Source organism: Diplotaxodon limnothrissa, linkage group LG13 (assembly GCF_057381915.1).
Source record: "Diplotaxodon limnothrissa isolate DT_005_m linkage group LG13, D_limnothrissa_male_GT1.1, whole genome shotgun sequence".
Taxonomy (NCBI): Eukaryota; Metazoa; Chordata; class Actinopteri; order Cichliformes; family Cichlidae; genus Diplotaxodon; species Diplotaxodon limnothrissa.
The window spans coordinates 6,899,244-6,914,241 of NC_140608.1; the positions used below are offsets into that span (position 1 = coordinate 6,899,244).

The window sequence follows — 14,998 nt, forward strand, 5'->3', positions numbered from 1 at the left end:
GGTTGGAGGACAGCATTAGTGGAAGAGACAATTTAGAAGAAAAAAAAAAGAGCAAGTGTGGATTTTTGGAGGAGAAACAGAAAGAGGGTGGGGAGGGAACTTCATGGAAAAGCAGGACTATATTGCCACATGTGTGAATACTTACCAACTCATATCCTCCGAGTTTCTGAGCAGCTTGAAACATAGTCCAAAGGTTGACTGTGGGAGAGACAGAAGACAAACAAGGGAGTTAGGAACTCTGGGAAAGGACCTGAGCTGAAACACATAACGTCATGTGCAGTCATTACACAAGAGAGAAGGCGATGAATATCAAACTTTTATTTAAAAGCTGCCATAACAAAACAAGTGTTATGACTAAAAGGTATGTTTACACGCTGAAGTCATTTGTTTAGATTAAAAGTAGTTCTGGGCGCTATAATTGTATTTATTACATAAATGGATTGTTAGCACTGACAAATCAACATGTTTAAAAGCTGATGACATTTTATTTTAGGTAAAGTCTAAAAGCCTACAGAAAGCATCAGTACGGGCAAATACATGTTTAGCTTTAAACCATATAATGCACATATAAATGAGCGAATGCACGGATTAAACTATAAACTAATGAGACACACTGAAGAGAGTAGTAATTACATATTCTTTGCCTGTAAAAGTGAAAACAGCTTTTCATCATAATTTCACACAAAACAATTCTGCACTTCAGCTAAAAGGATGCAAATGAATACTGAGCACTTATACAATCATGACTATGTGATAGAATACAGCATATGCTTTATCCTGACAAAGAGATGTGTTAACCCTCAGCTGCCGCCTGCAGGTATGAATGAAACACCATTAAAAGCATCAAACACTTGGCAATATGCTCAAACTTCTGTTTGAACTAATGCAAATTCCTTTGCATTGATTTTCCCGTGCAAATACCCCATGACAGCCCATATCAAAATAAAAGTCTTGTGTAACATTTTCCTAAAAATAGCCGTGTAAGCTTTCAGAAAGGCTTCAAATGGCTGTCTGTCTTTGAAAGAAAATATTTCCCACAAACAAAGAACCACGAGTTCATTGGGAGACTTTTGTGCCAATGACATTTGTATTTGCTTTCTGTAACATCATTGTTTAACATTTTTATATGAAGGCCTATAAATAAGAAAAGGAGGCCTCGCCTGGGGAGAAATCCATCAAAATTCAATCTGTGCGTACACAAAGCCTTGCATTTGTCAAAATGACATTTTCCTATCTCCGCATTTGACAGCATTGATTTTTTCCTTCCCTCCTCTCTGTGACCGTTGTCAATGCACGGGTGGAATAACAAAGGGAGCTGGGTAGGTTTTTCTGTTTGAACTGAGCACGCTGGCGTATTGTGCTTTCTGACTGTAGAAACAGAAAGACGGTCTATTTAACTAGCTTGTTATGCATCGACTGTAATTATTACAATAGCACACGGGACTGGGAGGGAACAGGACACATAAAGGAAATGAGAGAACATGCCTTTTCTTAGATGTCTTGTCATTAGCAATTTCTTTTCTTAATTCCCCTCTATTTGGCAGGGGCAATTATCACTGAGATAAGGATGACAAAACAGGAACACAATGCAGCCTCAATGACACACCGATGGCATGGCAATTAGACAACAAGGCTGGAAGAAGGAGACAAATTGGAACTGATGTTCACAATCACATGCTGATGCCCGAGCACTGAAGCACACACAAAAAAATTTCACACAGAGGCACACACTCACACTTAACAGTTAATCTTGGAGATCAAGGGCATTCACAACATACAGTGTAACTACTTCTACGCTTGTTTTATTCCTCCTACATCCACTATCACAATCTCAAAATTATCTTTCTACAATCTCTACTGCAGCCATGCAACTTAAATGGCAGCAACTGTACAGCAAAGTCAACAAAAAAAAAAATCCCAAAACAAAAATAGAAGGACGACAACTCACTGGAATAAACTGCAGCCACACTTGGTAGCTGTTTTCTGCAATTCAAATGCTAGTGCTCTCGTAGCTTTTAAAATGACTGAGCAATGCAAATTAGGAATAAAAAGAGCGCATACTACAGCTGGAACATTAAGTTTAGGGACAGCAATAATCAGTGGGTAGTTTCACAAACAATCATTTTAAAAATTCAAAAATTGTATTATTTGGGTACTCTGGCTTCCTCCCACAGGCCAAAAATATGCATATTAGGTTAACTGGTGATTCTAAATTGGCTGCATCAGCCCTGTGATAGACTGGTTCTCTGTCCAGGGTGTACACTGATGTTCACCCTATGACAGCTGGGATAGGTGTTTAAGAAAATGGACCGATGGATGAAATTATCTGGCTCCAACTCTTGAAATGTTGATCTCTAGATTAAACAGAGAAATTGTTCATTTCCACCTTCCAGCAAAGATAAGAATATCTTGAGCCTCTAAAATGTAAAGACATCTTGTGCTTATCTTGACAGAAAACTGAATATGAGGCCGGCTGGTCTCAGATGAGCACTTGAGCTCTAAGATGTTTAATTCATACAAACCTTGAAGTGAAACATGAATTCCGCATGAGAGTGAGGCAGGAAAACAAGTGGGTGCTGAGCTAAACCAGCAATATTAGCATTTCTCTGTTTAAAATAGATTATGAGTCATTCGAGGTAAAGGCAGACCGACTGAATTTCAGTGGTTAGCGGTCTTATCTCTCAGCCAGACTGTAAAGCTTCACTATTATGGTGTTAAAGGTAAGACTCCAAGGCTAGAAGATGAGGTGGAATACGCAGAAATAGTCTTCGTTCAGGCTCAGATAGGGTTTTTTTGGAGGTGAGTCAAATGGATATTTTAGTGATCCAGCCAACAAAGCATGGGTAAGTCTGGTAAATCAATCAACCATCTGTTGCTTTGTTAAACTCTGGAGAACTTCATAAAAGATTATTACTCAAATGAAACTGAAATAACATAATTTGGATTTCCATTTCAGGAAAGTGAGCTCTGATCTTTTAATGCATTTGTAGCAAGTTTAAAGAGAAGACTATGAAAACGGCGTCTGATTACATCTAAGGGTTTGTTGTATTAATTATGATGTGTTTTCCTTTTTTCCTCCTCTTTACATGTGCTGATGTGCGCTCGCTGCCAAGGACGAAGTTTAAACAGCATGATTTCACCATTTAATGAGGGCCTTGCTTATGATGTGTCTGGTTTTGAGATTCAAAGCATGTACTGTATGTAAAACAGTTGGCGCGTGGACCTCGACTTTATTCTGAGCTCAAACTGAGAAATGCCAGCTAAAAGTAAAGCGAGTTGGGTATGCAATTCTCCCTCCGACTCTCTACGTATTCCTCGCTCCCTCTTTATATCTCCCGCAACCACAATGACCTATTTAAGCAACAACATGTCGGCAGTCAAGATGACAGGACTGTCAAAATACCGCAGTGAGGTTAGCGCAGTCGAGTCGACCACAGCTTACCTTCGTGTAATAGTTTAGAGTAATGAGTTTTACTACGCTATAAACTGTCACTGTTACATTCAATAGGCATGTCTCCCCTCTCCCTGTCTCTCGTTAATTTGCTGGAGTTGTCGTGCTACATTCTGATCTGAATGGCTAAATTCTCCTTGGTTCCTCTGACATGAATGCAAATGTTATGTCCCTCCTTGAATAAAGACTGAGCATGAACTAAATCTGAAAACCACAGTTTGTGAAGAGAGCCCGCATTCTCATGCGTCTTGCCTCGACATCAAACACATAAAGCAAACACACTTTTTCACTTTCCAGAGACCACAGTGTGCCCTTTTTGATGCTTAGGTGCGCGTTTTTTCTTCTTCTTCTCTGTCCTGTTCACACCAAATGCAAGCTAAGCATCCGACCTATATTAGAAATCTTTCATCTTGGGCCGACGTGTTTCCCATACATGTGATGTTCTTTTAACACTGGTAGAGGACGTTCTTGGCCTTCACAGGAAACCCCTTTGACAAGTGAGAGAAGATATTCTCTCTTTATATAAAAGCCAGGCAAAATGTGCTCTGACAGGAAGTCTCCTGAGTCTTTTACTAACTGCTAGATGGGATTTTTCTCAACATAGAATATTAATCCTTTAGTTTATTATTACTACACACTGAGTTAGTTTTTTAACATTGTGGCTGCAGTTTAAATTCTGGGGCCTTAAACATAACGCCCATCACATATGGGAGCACATGAAACTCTCACACTCTAGATGAATAGGAGAAAGTCCACCATTGACTAAAAACCAGCTACTTGTTTCTCCTTTGATCACAACAGGGGCTCTGCATATATAACATGTGGTTAGAGATGCCGATTAGAGTCCACGCAAGGTTTTCCCCTGCCCGTTACACCGACATGTGTGACTTACAGAGTGCACTTTCACTCTGATACATATACTTGTGTTTCTTTTCTCCAAGCACACGATATTTTAGGGTTCAAATAATAATGTGCTTTCTTTTTTCTGTGCAGGGAAATTCTGAGGAGGTTTGGGGGCTTTTTTTTTTTATTGCTTGTTCCTACAGGTGTCTTTTACTCCAAATTTGTTTTAATCTCCTCTCAGCCTCAGTCGATGTTACGACCTAAATTTTCAAAATAACTCCTGTAAAAATGTATCCACACAAATTTTTTACTATCGATTCGAGCGCTCCATTGCTTCAACAACGGCAGTGAGGGAATAAGAGAAAAAGTTGCCCTACTCACTCTGTTTGAAGCCGAGGAAGGGGATCCTCTCTATGGGCGTGTCTCTTTCTTTCATGTACTTGTAGAGGTCTACTAAGAAAGCCTGCTCCTCCGCTCGGCTCTCCTCTGATGTATCCTCCTCTTTATTGTCCTCTTTCTCGCTTCTCTCCTCCCTCTCCTTTTCCTTTCCTCTGTCCTTCTCCTCGGATAAAGATTTCTTACTGAGGCCAATGGCCTTTTGTTTGGCCGGTGCGGTTATTTTTCCGTTGGGTACCGTTTTACAGTTGGGTTTGACCTGCAAAGAGAGAGCATACAGACTCAGCGGATGTATTTAGCGGAAAATTAAACCCTTAACAGAGTGTTATTCAAATGATGTCAGACAGTTTGTATGACTTTTGTTAGAGTTTAAGCACAAGTAAATATTCCTAATGGCCACAGAGGAAAACTCCCATTGATTATCAATGAAGCAGCTCTTCTGGTCATAACAGATTAGGCACAGATAGGTTTGACTCCAGCTTTGAGAAAGAATTGCTTATATTGATTTAACTGTCCAAGGTCATAGGAATGACTGTGGAAGAGCTTTTACCAAAGATATTTCCCTCACAGGAATATTACGACTAATGTCAGACAATAAACGAGGACAGAGGTACAAAATCAAAATATCAATAGAAAGTGATACCACTAAACCGATGTTTTAAATAAAGAAAACATGACAAGACCTAGTAATGGGGCTTGATGATTATTTCTTGTTTCCAGTTTCCTCCATCGACTAACATGATTTCAGAATGAGTTGAGTGCTTCTCATTGGTGGAAACTGTTCTTAGATTAAAATATGAAATAACCCATTAATAACCCAATTTAAGATTACACTGTACCTGGTAAGAGGCTATTATGAGGAAAGTGACACAGACAAAAAAGTACCTCTCAACAAAAGATCCTATCATAATATCATAATCTATCAGTGATAAGTTAATCAGGTGAAATCACATTAGATTTAGGAAGAAGTCAATTATAGAAGTATAATCAGCAAATGCTGTCATAATAAAAATAATAATTTTTAAACAGTCTTCATTCCCCAGTCGTCCTTGCTTCATTTGTGTTGATTTGTGACATCCCTTTTTGTAGCACGTGGCCTTCGCAATCGTGTTGCTTTTTACACGTCCCGAATAGACTACACTGTTGCTGTGTTGGTCATTGTGTAGGAAAGTAAAGGTTATTCTGTAACTTAAGATTCAAGGACAACGTGGAAAGCAGCTGGTTGGCAACAAAAGCTGTGATCTTAACATAAAGCTAGTGGACTTTAAAGTTACTATTTGTTGTATAATATCCTTATAATATGTCTTTTACAAATATTTATGTAAGTGTAACCTTGTAGACTAGCTTACATGGCTATATGTTCTAAGGAAATGTAATATATGGTGTATGTATACCGTACAGGCAATGCGTGTAATAGACCTGCTGACTGGAGGATACCATGTCAGTGTCAATTTTTTGCTTTGCGTTGGCATGAAAAAGGTGTTTTTTCTCCAATAAAGTGCAGGAATGTGAAGTGGCAGAGCAGTTCCTCTCAGAGCACCGAGTCCGCTCAGAGTCATGTGAAGGACGCTCTGCAGGCAACAGCAAACAGCTTCCCCACAATTTTAACTAAAACTGATAAATTACTGTCTTACTAAGCCTAACCATAACAGTGTGCAAGACTGCTTCCTCCAGGCCAATTTGAAGAATCCAGGGATCAAACCCTGAACCCCGTAATTATAGGACAACATAACTCAGAATCTGAGCCAAAGCTGCCAAAACAGTTCTAGTCTGTGTTTTTTTTTGTTTTTTTTTTAATCTATAGGGTTATCTCTGGAGCATTCACGCATGCATGTACAGTGACACTGATGAGGCATCCTCTAGTGGACGCTTGTTACCGTGATATCGCAGCTGTTTTTATGGCAACACTTCTCCATTTTATTTTAAGAAATATTTGCTTTTAGCCCATGTCCCAGTTTTAACATGTAAATACTCCCTGAGGGAATGTAACTCATCTTACCTTGGTTGTAATTTTGCCCTCTGGACTAGAGGGTTCCTGTGCTGTCACTGCTGTCGAACCCTGGTTTGACCCTGATGACCCCTGACCCTGAGCCTGACTCTGGGAGTCTCTCCTCTGAGAGAAGGACAGCTTCTTCTTCCGAGGTCGCCCCTTCAGGTTGGGAGCTGACGGAAAGGGAACAATGACAATTAGATTTATCCATTTAGATGGAAATTTGCTTTTTAAAATCACTGAATACTTTCAGCTCTTTGTTGCCAACATCTAATTCTTTCATAATAATATACTTTGTTTTACAGGAAGAATAAAAAAAAAAGACTTAAAAAGAAAACGCCTTTTAAACCCAAATATGTATTTCTTGCCTGGGAACTTAGAGGGAGGGTATGACAGGAACATTTACAATCAGGGGAAAGGAATTTCACAGGCCTGCTAGCCTGTAGCTAATTATTTTTAAACTGGATTAGTGCAACATTGTGCTGAATGGGGTTGCAGCCTGCCAAATTGCTCCAATGTGCTAGTAAACACGATCCTCAAGTTCACTCCCAGCCTAAAAGAGAAACTCCATTTTAAATTCAGACAGATGTATTTTTAAGATTACAGATGAGGGCATCATAACAGTCAGGCAGTTAGAATAATAATGAAAATGACAGATGCTGGTTAACCGAGAAACCCACAAAAGGGAAGAAATTTGAAACAGTCAGTTTGTGCTAAAAGAAATATTTCACACAGATGCTAGACAAACATAGCTTGTATTTTTTTCTAACCGCAACATATATAACATAAAAATGCTTTGTCTTGCCCCCCCGATTCTAAGCAACATAAATAATTACACTGTACTACAGCACATCAGATGAACTCATAATCATGACTCTATTTTTGGTTTCCCTCTGGTTAGTCTTCTCATGTCTTAAAGCTCAACGCTGTTAATTAAAAACACATGAACCTGCATGATAGGAGCTCTTTGTTTGAAAGGCTGGCAGATATAATTGCTCAGTTCACATTACACACACAATAAAGTATCTAAGCCCTCCAAGTCCTTTGTACACCCACGTTTATGTCAACCCGCAATTGTAATGTAACTTTTTGGCAGAGTGACTTGCCTCCTCGCAGCAACACAAACAGAGATAAGCTCAAAGGAGAGGGAAAGAAAAACTTCAAATAATCTAAGTTCAGTCATGTATTTCTCAGCGTCGACATTCTTTCTTTCCATCTGCAATGACAATTAAATCACATCCAAGGTTGTTCTCTGCCAAAAGGACTCTGTGATTATTTTTGTCGGATCAAATTCCCATCAAGAGAATGTTACAATAACACCAGAGCTGAGTAAAACTAAGAGGCAGTCATTAAAAGGGTAAAATGATCACGACTCAGCAACCCATCACTTCATGTTGTTATTTTCACAACCGCTACGCTGCGGAGAAACAGCACAGGGAAAATTCCAAGGACATTTGTTGTGCATTTGTCATCTCTTTGGCACTAAAAAAACAAGTTTTCAATGCTGTAATCTTTACTTAGAAAGCGCTGGGTGTGTTCCTCCCTCCACTGTTTATCCACTTTGGTGCTTATCCGGCTCCTTTTATTCAGCCAATTACTCATTAATACTGAAAAATAACACATCTTATTGTATTTACTTATGTTTAATTTTGAAGGGTCATAGACATAAGCCATAAAATATCACAGTATGTTTCGTCTCAGCCAAATTGTGATGCTTAGGCTTTATGTAAGTAACACAAGCCATAAATATAAAGTAAAAAAGAAAATGAAAGCTTGAGATGACTAAGAAAACATATCTCATAGAGAACAAATATAAGAGGAGTTATTATGACTGCTTGCAGGTTTGAATCCAGATTTATCCTCCAACATGTGACATTAGATTTAAACAAACATCGCAGGTCCGAGTAAGGTCACACACTCAGTGTGGTTCTGTTTTTAGTCCAATCACTAACCTCGCTGACACCATACACTGAGTTACATAACCTGCCTGTCTGTTTACATTTTTCATCAAGTCAAATACTGCTGCGTAAGAAAAAGCTGCAATTACTGCAAAACGCTGCTGCATAACACTCTGCAACAGGGCAGGGAGTGAATCTGAATTCAGTGACTTATTGACAGAGGCCAAACAGAACACATTTAAACCAGCCAGGCAGATGCTGCAGATAGGGGTTAAATGGTGCATTCATGTACTTTTGTAAATATACAGAAACAAGCACACAAGGTCAAGTAAAGGCAATTTTTCTGTGCTGCAGAAGAAGCGCTGATCTGCTCTCCTCGTGGCAGAGTTGCGTAAGGGAGGAGTCATCAGCTTTAGAATAACACAAAGAAAATAAGACGTGGACTGACTCTGTGCAGATCGATTTTGTCGAATGGAAACACAGACATTTATAGTCTGTAGAAAAACAAAGCCAACATCACAAGACGATGATTTTACAGCACCCTGGGAGACGTGGTATTTTTAACACTCTGTGGGCATTAAGTGTTTTTGTCAATGTACTAGAAAAGAACGAGATCATTTAAGCACACTTGATACTTCCCCTCTGCAAGCCAAATATGGACCTTATAATCATACACCAAAAATGGATGCTGACCAAGCTTCCCCTTAAGTTAATAATTTCTTACTTTGTGGCTTTCTGCTTATTTGGGAGACATGCACTGAAGTGACCAGAGGACTCTTTCCTAGTCCCCCATAAAGCCCTAAGGCATACTGCTAACACATGCAGACACACACATACACCATCACCAGACACTGGTGTTATAGTAAAACAAAAAATAGTGACTAAATTCATATATATGGATAAGGGTTATTCCCATCATGAGCCACGAAAGTCACAATGACTTCAGCACAGAGAAGCACAGGATGAACACTTGATCTCAGGATGCAGCTGAATGCTTTTAACAGCTTTAAAACATTGCTTTGTCTAATAATTTCTACCCCCTCAGATTCAATTAGACACAGCCCTGGCACCTCTGTTTCATTGCTATTCAGCTGATGTCAATGATAATGAAAAACTCATTAGAGACAGCTCAGGAAGGGTTCTGACGGTTCTATGCATCAACAGAGGCGAGCCACAGGGAACCACAACAAAATGGACTGATTGATTGAGAGGCTGCTGTGAGTAGAGAGACATATCAAGCCAACTGGAGAATTCAAGTGATGGATGTCTCAGTTGATAAAGCTCACAAAGCTGACTGAAAAAGTGCAATATCTGCATGCTCACTTAATGAACAGGAGGGTGGCTTCACAGATCCTCTTTAAAGTAGTTGGACAAATGATCACGCTGATGGGCTGCATGGGCCAAATAATTGTGCTGTGCCTGTTTTTGTATTTGTTTGGCAAACTGAAATTAAAGGCTTAGAGGATAGAAAAACACTTTGATGTGCTTTACAGGATTAGTGGCCAACTCATCCTTTCATTTGGCACTTTGGAGTAACACTTATGACAGAAATAATCACTCACAACTACAGATGTGTGCAGTGGTTTCCTAATTTTAGCCACACCAGCAATATCGGTTAAAAGAATGGCAATTTTGGTCAGCTGAAAGATCAGTTCACCACTTTGGCACAGATGAAACAAGACAAAACAGCTAAACAGAGGAAATTTTTAAAGATGTTGTTAAAGGTTCACATGGATAACAATAATTTTGACTGAAAGTCCTCGACAACTGCAAAAAGTTTGGTACAGACTAGATTTTTAACTTGCTATTATCATGGTAAAAAATACAATAAAGTTTGATTAGGCTAGAAAAGTACACAAAGGTGGCAGAAAGCATCTAATCCCATAAATTAAGGTTATTCTTTAATGGGAATCTTGATTGTATTACCATAAATGTGCAGTCATACAGAAAGAGTGGGAGTTACTCACGCCTTTGTTTTCTAACACTAGTACATTTCCATGTTATTGTATTGTTTAGCCTGTTACATTATTCCATTGTTAGGTGGTTGCTAGGCAAGATGACGACATAATAGATCCTGCATTATGAAAGTTTTTGTGGGAATAATTGAGATGTTACCGTCATGAAAAAAGAATGACAGACTGCTTTTCTGAGGTGTTACAGTTGCATAAAGCTTCAAATGGGTCATTTTAGCCCATTTGTAGGTAGTTGCTAGGCAACATGATGACATGATATAGATCTGATATAGATAAGAACCTCCAGGGGCCGAAGATGTTCCTGTGTGCCAATTTTGGTTGCTCAACTCCTCATTGTACGCGAGGCAAACAAACAAACAGATTTCATGTATTATAGTAAGAAGATTATAACATGCATACTGACACAATGTCACCACTTCATTTTTTCAATATTAAAGCTACATTTCTCATGACACCCCTTGCATTTTTTCTCTGAAGCTATTTTCAAGTCAAAAGTTGAATCTACTGTTTTTCTTAATGACCAAAAACTCCTTATACAACATGTTGTTAGCACCACTGTAACTGCCTCGGGGAACTACACAGTGTGGTAGACTTACGTTAATTTACAATCATCCTTGTAATCTTATTATGCAAATATACAACGAGGATGCTATAAATGTTGATCATTCATTTTATTGACATTTACAAAGGTCAAGCTGAAATAAATCATTAGTAAAAACTGTTCAGAAATGCTACAAAGTTTCAAATGACAAACTAAACACTTATCTGTGGATTTTCTTGTTCAGTTCACTTTTAAGTGCTATAAATGCTTGATTTTTTGCTTTAGTGTTAATCCTTTTAATTATTACAATGCAGGGATTTGTTAGAGGAGCATTCATGACCAACAGTCACCTATTGTTTCTTTTTATTTCAGTGTATTTTACACCCAGTTTCAGGTTAACTATGATAACCTTATTCAGCTCGATAAATAACATTTTTTTTCAACTGTAGACAAGTTAAATGATAATTTCCCTCCTGAAGTGATGACTGTTCTGACTCATCACATTTGAAAGAGGAACATATGAGAGTTTTTATCCCCCAGACAAACTGCAATTGGGGAAGAATGCCCCATCTACGCTTTCATGAAACCAGACTCCCACTCATGCCTCTGCGCACATCCTTAATTCTACAGTTGAACTTCAACTACATCTAACTTCAGCTAATGGGGTTCAAGTTCAAACAAAGAGGAGAGCGAGGATGAGTGTGGTATTTCAAGAACAAGCACCAGAAGAACATGTTTTGACATATTTTGTTGTCTTACTTGGTTGCAAATTCACTAAAGGCCTGACACCCACTCAGCAATTATCAGAATAGCCCGCAGCCAAAGGTAACATTCATGTTGCAATACAAGGCCTTGCCTGTACAGTACAGTATGTCCCCCTGGATAGAATATGGCAAAATGTAATTTTGAAATTATAATTAACGACATTTATGGACAGAATTCTTGATAAAAAAAACCCAAAGAAAACAAACAAACAAAACCACAGAAGCACAGCAAACCAAAATAAAATTATGTAACATCCTGTTGATGAACCTCTAAGCACATGCGGATCTTTAGAGCAAATATAGCATAACCACTCAAGTCAGTTCAGCAGCGCAGAGATATTGACGAGTGGAGTTATGTTCCAGAGCTTACAATCAATGGGAATTCTCCAAAGAGAGATCCTCTAGGTCAATTAGTTCAATAAGTAACTCCCTGATGAGTTACATGCTGAAGTTTCAGTAAATGTAAGGGCTTTTTTTTTAACTAAACACACTGTAAAGTTGTGAGAGAGAAGAGCTCTATCTGTGCAGGTGAGAAGCAGTCCTCAGGGAAGGATTTGTAAATGAAACTAAACTTGTGAATACGCCCACACTCAGACAAAGGAGGTCACTCAGGTCTGCTATACAAGCTTACAGTGGCGCATCGGAAATTTACCGCAAGTTATACAACATAAAGCACCGGGACAGACTCTTTGAGGACCGAGCAGCTGTATTTCCATGTATGCATAAAAAGATGCCACTGGAAAAAGGGGAAGTTTTTCAAACGGAAAACAGAAGCAGACTTAGAGAATTAAACAAAAAAAAAAAAATAGAATAAAACTAAATATGACTCATAAGGAACAATAATAGCGGCTGTCACAATGCAAACAAAACAACCAAAGGTTAAAAAAAACCTGACAAGTAATGAATAACACATGACAAATCATGATACAAAGTGCCCTCTGATACAACGCTTAAGACACAGACTTTAATCTGTAGAGCAGTGGAGCATTAAATGTGCGATCAGCGAAGTGATATTGCACTTTGGTGAAACATTTCAACTCCACCGGAGGCACAATGAAGTGACAAGGGAGGCTCTTAAGCAACAAACCAACAGTACCAGACTGATTCCTCAGCCAGCGATGACGGGCAACCATGTGTCTTCACTATATGTACGTCAAAGAGCTCAGAGTTTGGAGGAATTTCAAGTACTTGTTCTCAAGGACTGGATGTTTCTGACCACACTTTCATGGAAAAAGCACGTCTGGGCTAATGTTTCTTCCTCAGGCTCATCTCTGAGTCAATACCTTGTCTATTGCTCTTTTGGTATTTATGACACATATTGCCAGCAATTTTAATCAAAAGGTTCTCAAGGGGAATGCAATACACAACACCTAAGCACATTTGTACTACAACCTACTGCACAGGTCGCCGCTGCTTACCACAAATTAAAACAACAGTTATTTGCCTTTCAAGCTGGCAGTAAATCAGGATGTGATAGATTTGTTTTTTACCGAATACCACTGGATATTTAAAAAACACACATTCTCCACCCACACTCACTGTTTTGGTTTAAAAGACTCGCTTAAATCTCTCTCAACAGTGCCCTTCATCAGAGCTGGCTTTAATTATACCCACACACTCCTATTAGAAAAAAAAGGAAATTCTGATTCCTATCTTTAATTCCTAATTGTGACCGCTTTGCCCGTGTGTATGGACTGTAAGTGACTTTGCACTTGCAGTCTGCAGAGATTCCGAAAACACAAGCAGTCCTACCAGTTATCTTACACTATGACCATAATTTAAAAGTGATGGTATAATAGAGCGAAGCATCAACAAAGGGAAGAAAGGATCGGAATACTTTTACAAACATTCTTTGTTTTATGAGGCAACCAAGCAAACTAACCCAACACAGATTTCACAATATCATGACCGAAACCAAAACAGCTCTCTTGATTTTCCTCATGTAAAGCAGCATTAGATGCCTCCTCCTCGCCGCGATTATGCCGCGACTGAAGCTGCCGTCACCTTTCGCATACTAACATCAGGCACTTTTGACATACTTGTAATTCTCACTTTGTCACATCTGACAGCAGAGCTATTCCTCTGTTCCTACGCTTGAGGCACGTTTCTGCTCAGAGTCATTTGAGACACATAAACACACAGACAGACACACAAAAACTTTAATGAACAGCAATACTTCAAGCATCTCCATCGCTGCAATCATTAAAAATTACACAATGCGCCCACAGAGCGAGCGAGTGTGTGTGGGTGGACACAGTACACTGTTTTTATTAATCATCAAAACCTCCGTAGGTTGATAGATGATACAAGTGTTAATTAATTTCTCATAAATATACAGGGGAAGATTATCATTGATAAAGTGCAAAACATTTCACACAAAACAATCCAAGAGTGCGGCATTTCATACTAGGTCAACCTCAGGGGGATTTCACATCAGTAACACTGAAATATTTTCATCACCGCTATTGCCTGTTTTTGACTATGAATGCATCTGCAGCATAAGAAGATATTTTAATACTGCTGTGCCTGAGAGCTATTCTGAATTTAATGAGGAGGAATTATTTGGCTTCTTCCTAGGTATGATAATAGTTACACGTTACTGTTATTACAAAAACACATCTGAGCTGTGCCAAGCCTTTAAAAACAACAACAACAAACTCACCTTCCAATTTAACAGAGGGAGAGGAGAGCGAAAGAGATAAAAATCAGTAAACACAGCAAAGCCCAGCAGCAAGAGCAACAATTTCAAATTTTCACTGGTGCTGTGTTTGGTGAGAGTACCTGTATCAGGAACTTGCTCTGACTACTAACACACAGAAAATCACTGTAATACAAGGCTATTAGAGCATGGCCCGAGTAAAAAGCAGGGATTAAGCCGACCTATTTCTAAAAGAGGTCTAACAACAGTCCCCCTGAGGTACAACCGACTCATCCCCAGGTCCTCGACAGCTTCTTGTAAACAGCTCTTTCTTTCCAACAGCACCTTGATTGACTCTGCTCGAAGCGTTTTTTAAAGAGCAAGCTTGCCCAAATTACACACACAAAGAAGCTTAGCCCATTATTGGTTTTTTTTTGATGTCTCTATTTTTGTCTGTGTAAATTTTTTTAAAACCTAATTCAGAGGAGGTGAAAAGAGGTTCAC

General features: G+C 38.9%; 1 protein-coding gene across 2 annotated transcripts in view; it reads right to left on the reverse strand.

Annotated features, from left to right (window-relative positions):
- The window catches only part of arid5b (AT-rich interaction domain 5B), an 81,216-nt gene that overhangs the window by 14,333 nt on the left and 51,885 nt on the right, over positions 1-14,998 (reverse strand). For both annotated transcript variants that reach the window (XM_085369711.1, XM_085369710.1), the window contains 3 exons: positions 6,690-6,853; positions 4,676-4,949; positions 146-198 (listed from right to left, as the gene is read on the reverse strand). In XM_085369711.1, the coding sequence (XP_085225837.1) occupies positions 146-198; positions 4,676-4,949; positions 6,690-6,853 (491 nt within the window). The remainder of the gene's footprint in view (positions 1-145; positions 199-4,675; positions 4,950-6,689; positions 6,854-14,998) is intronic.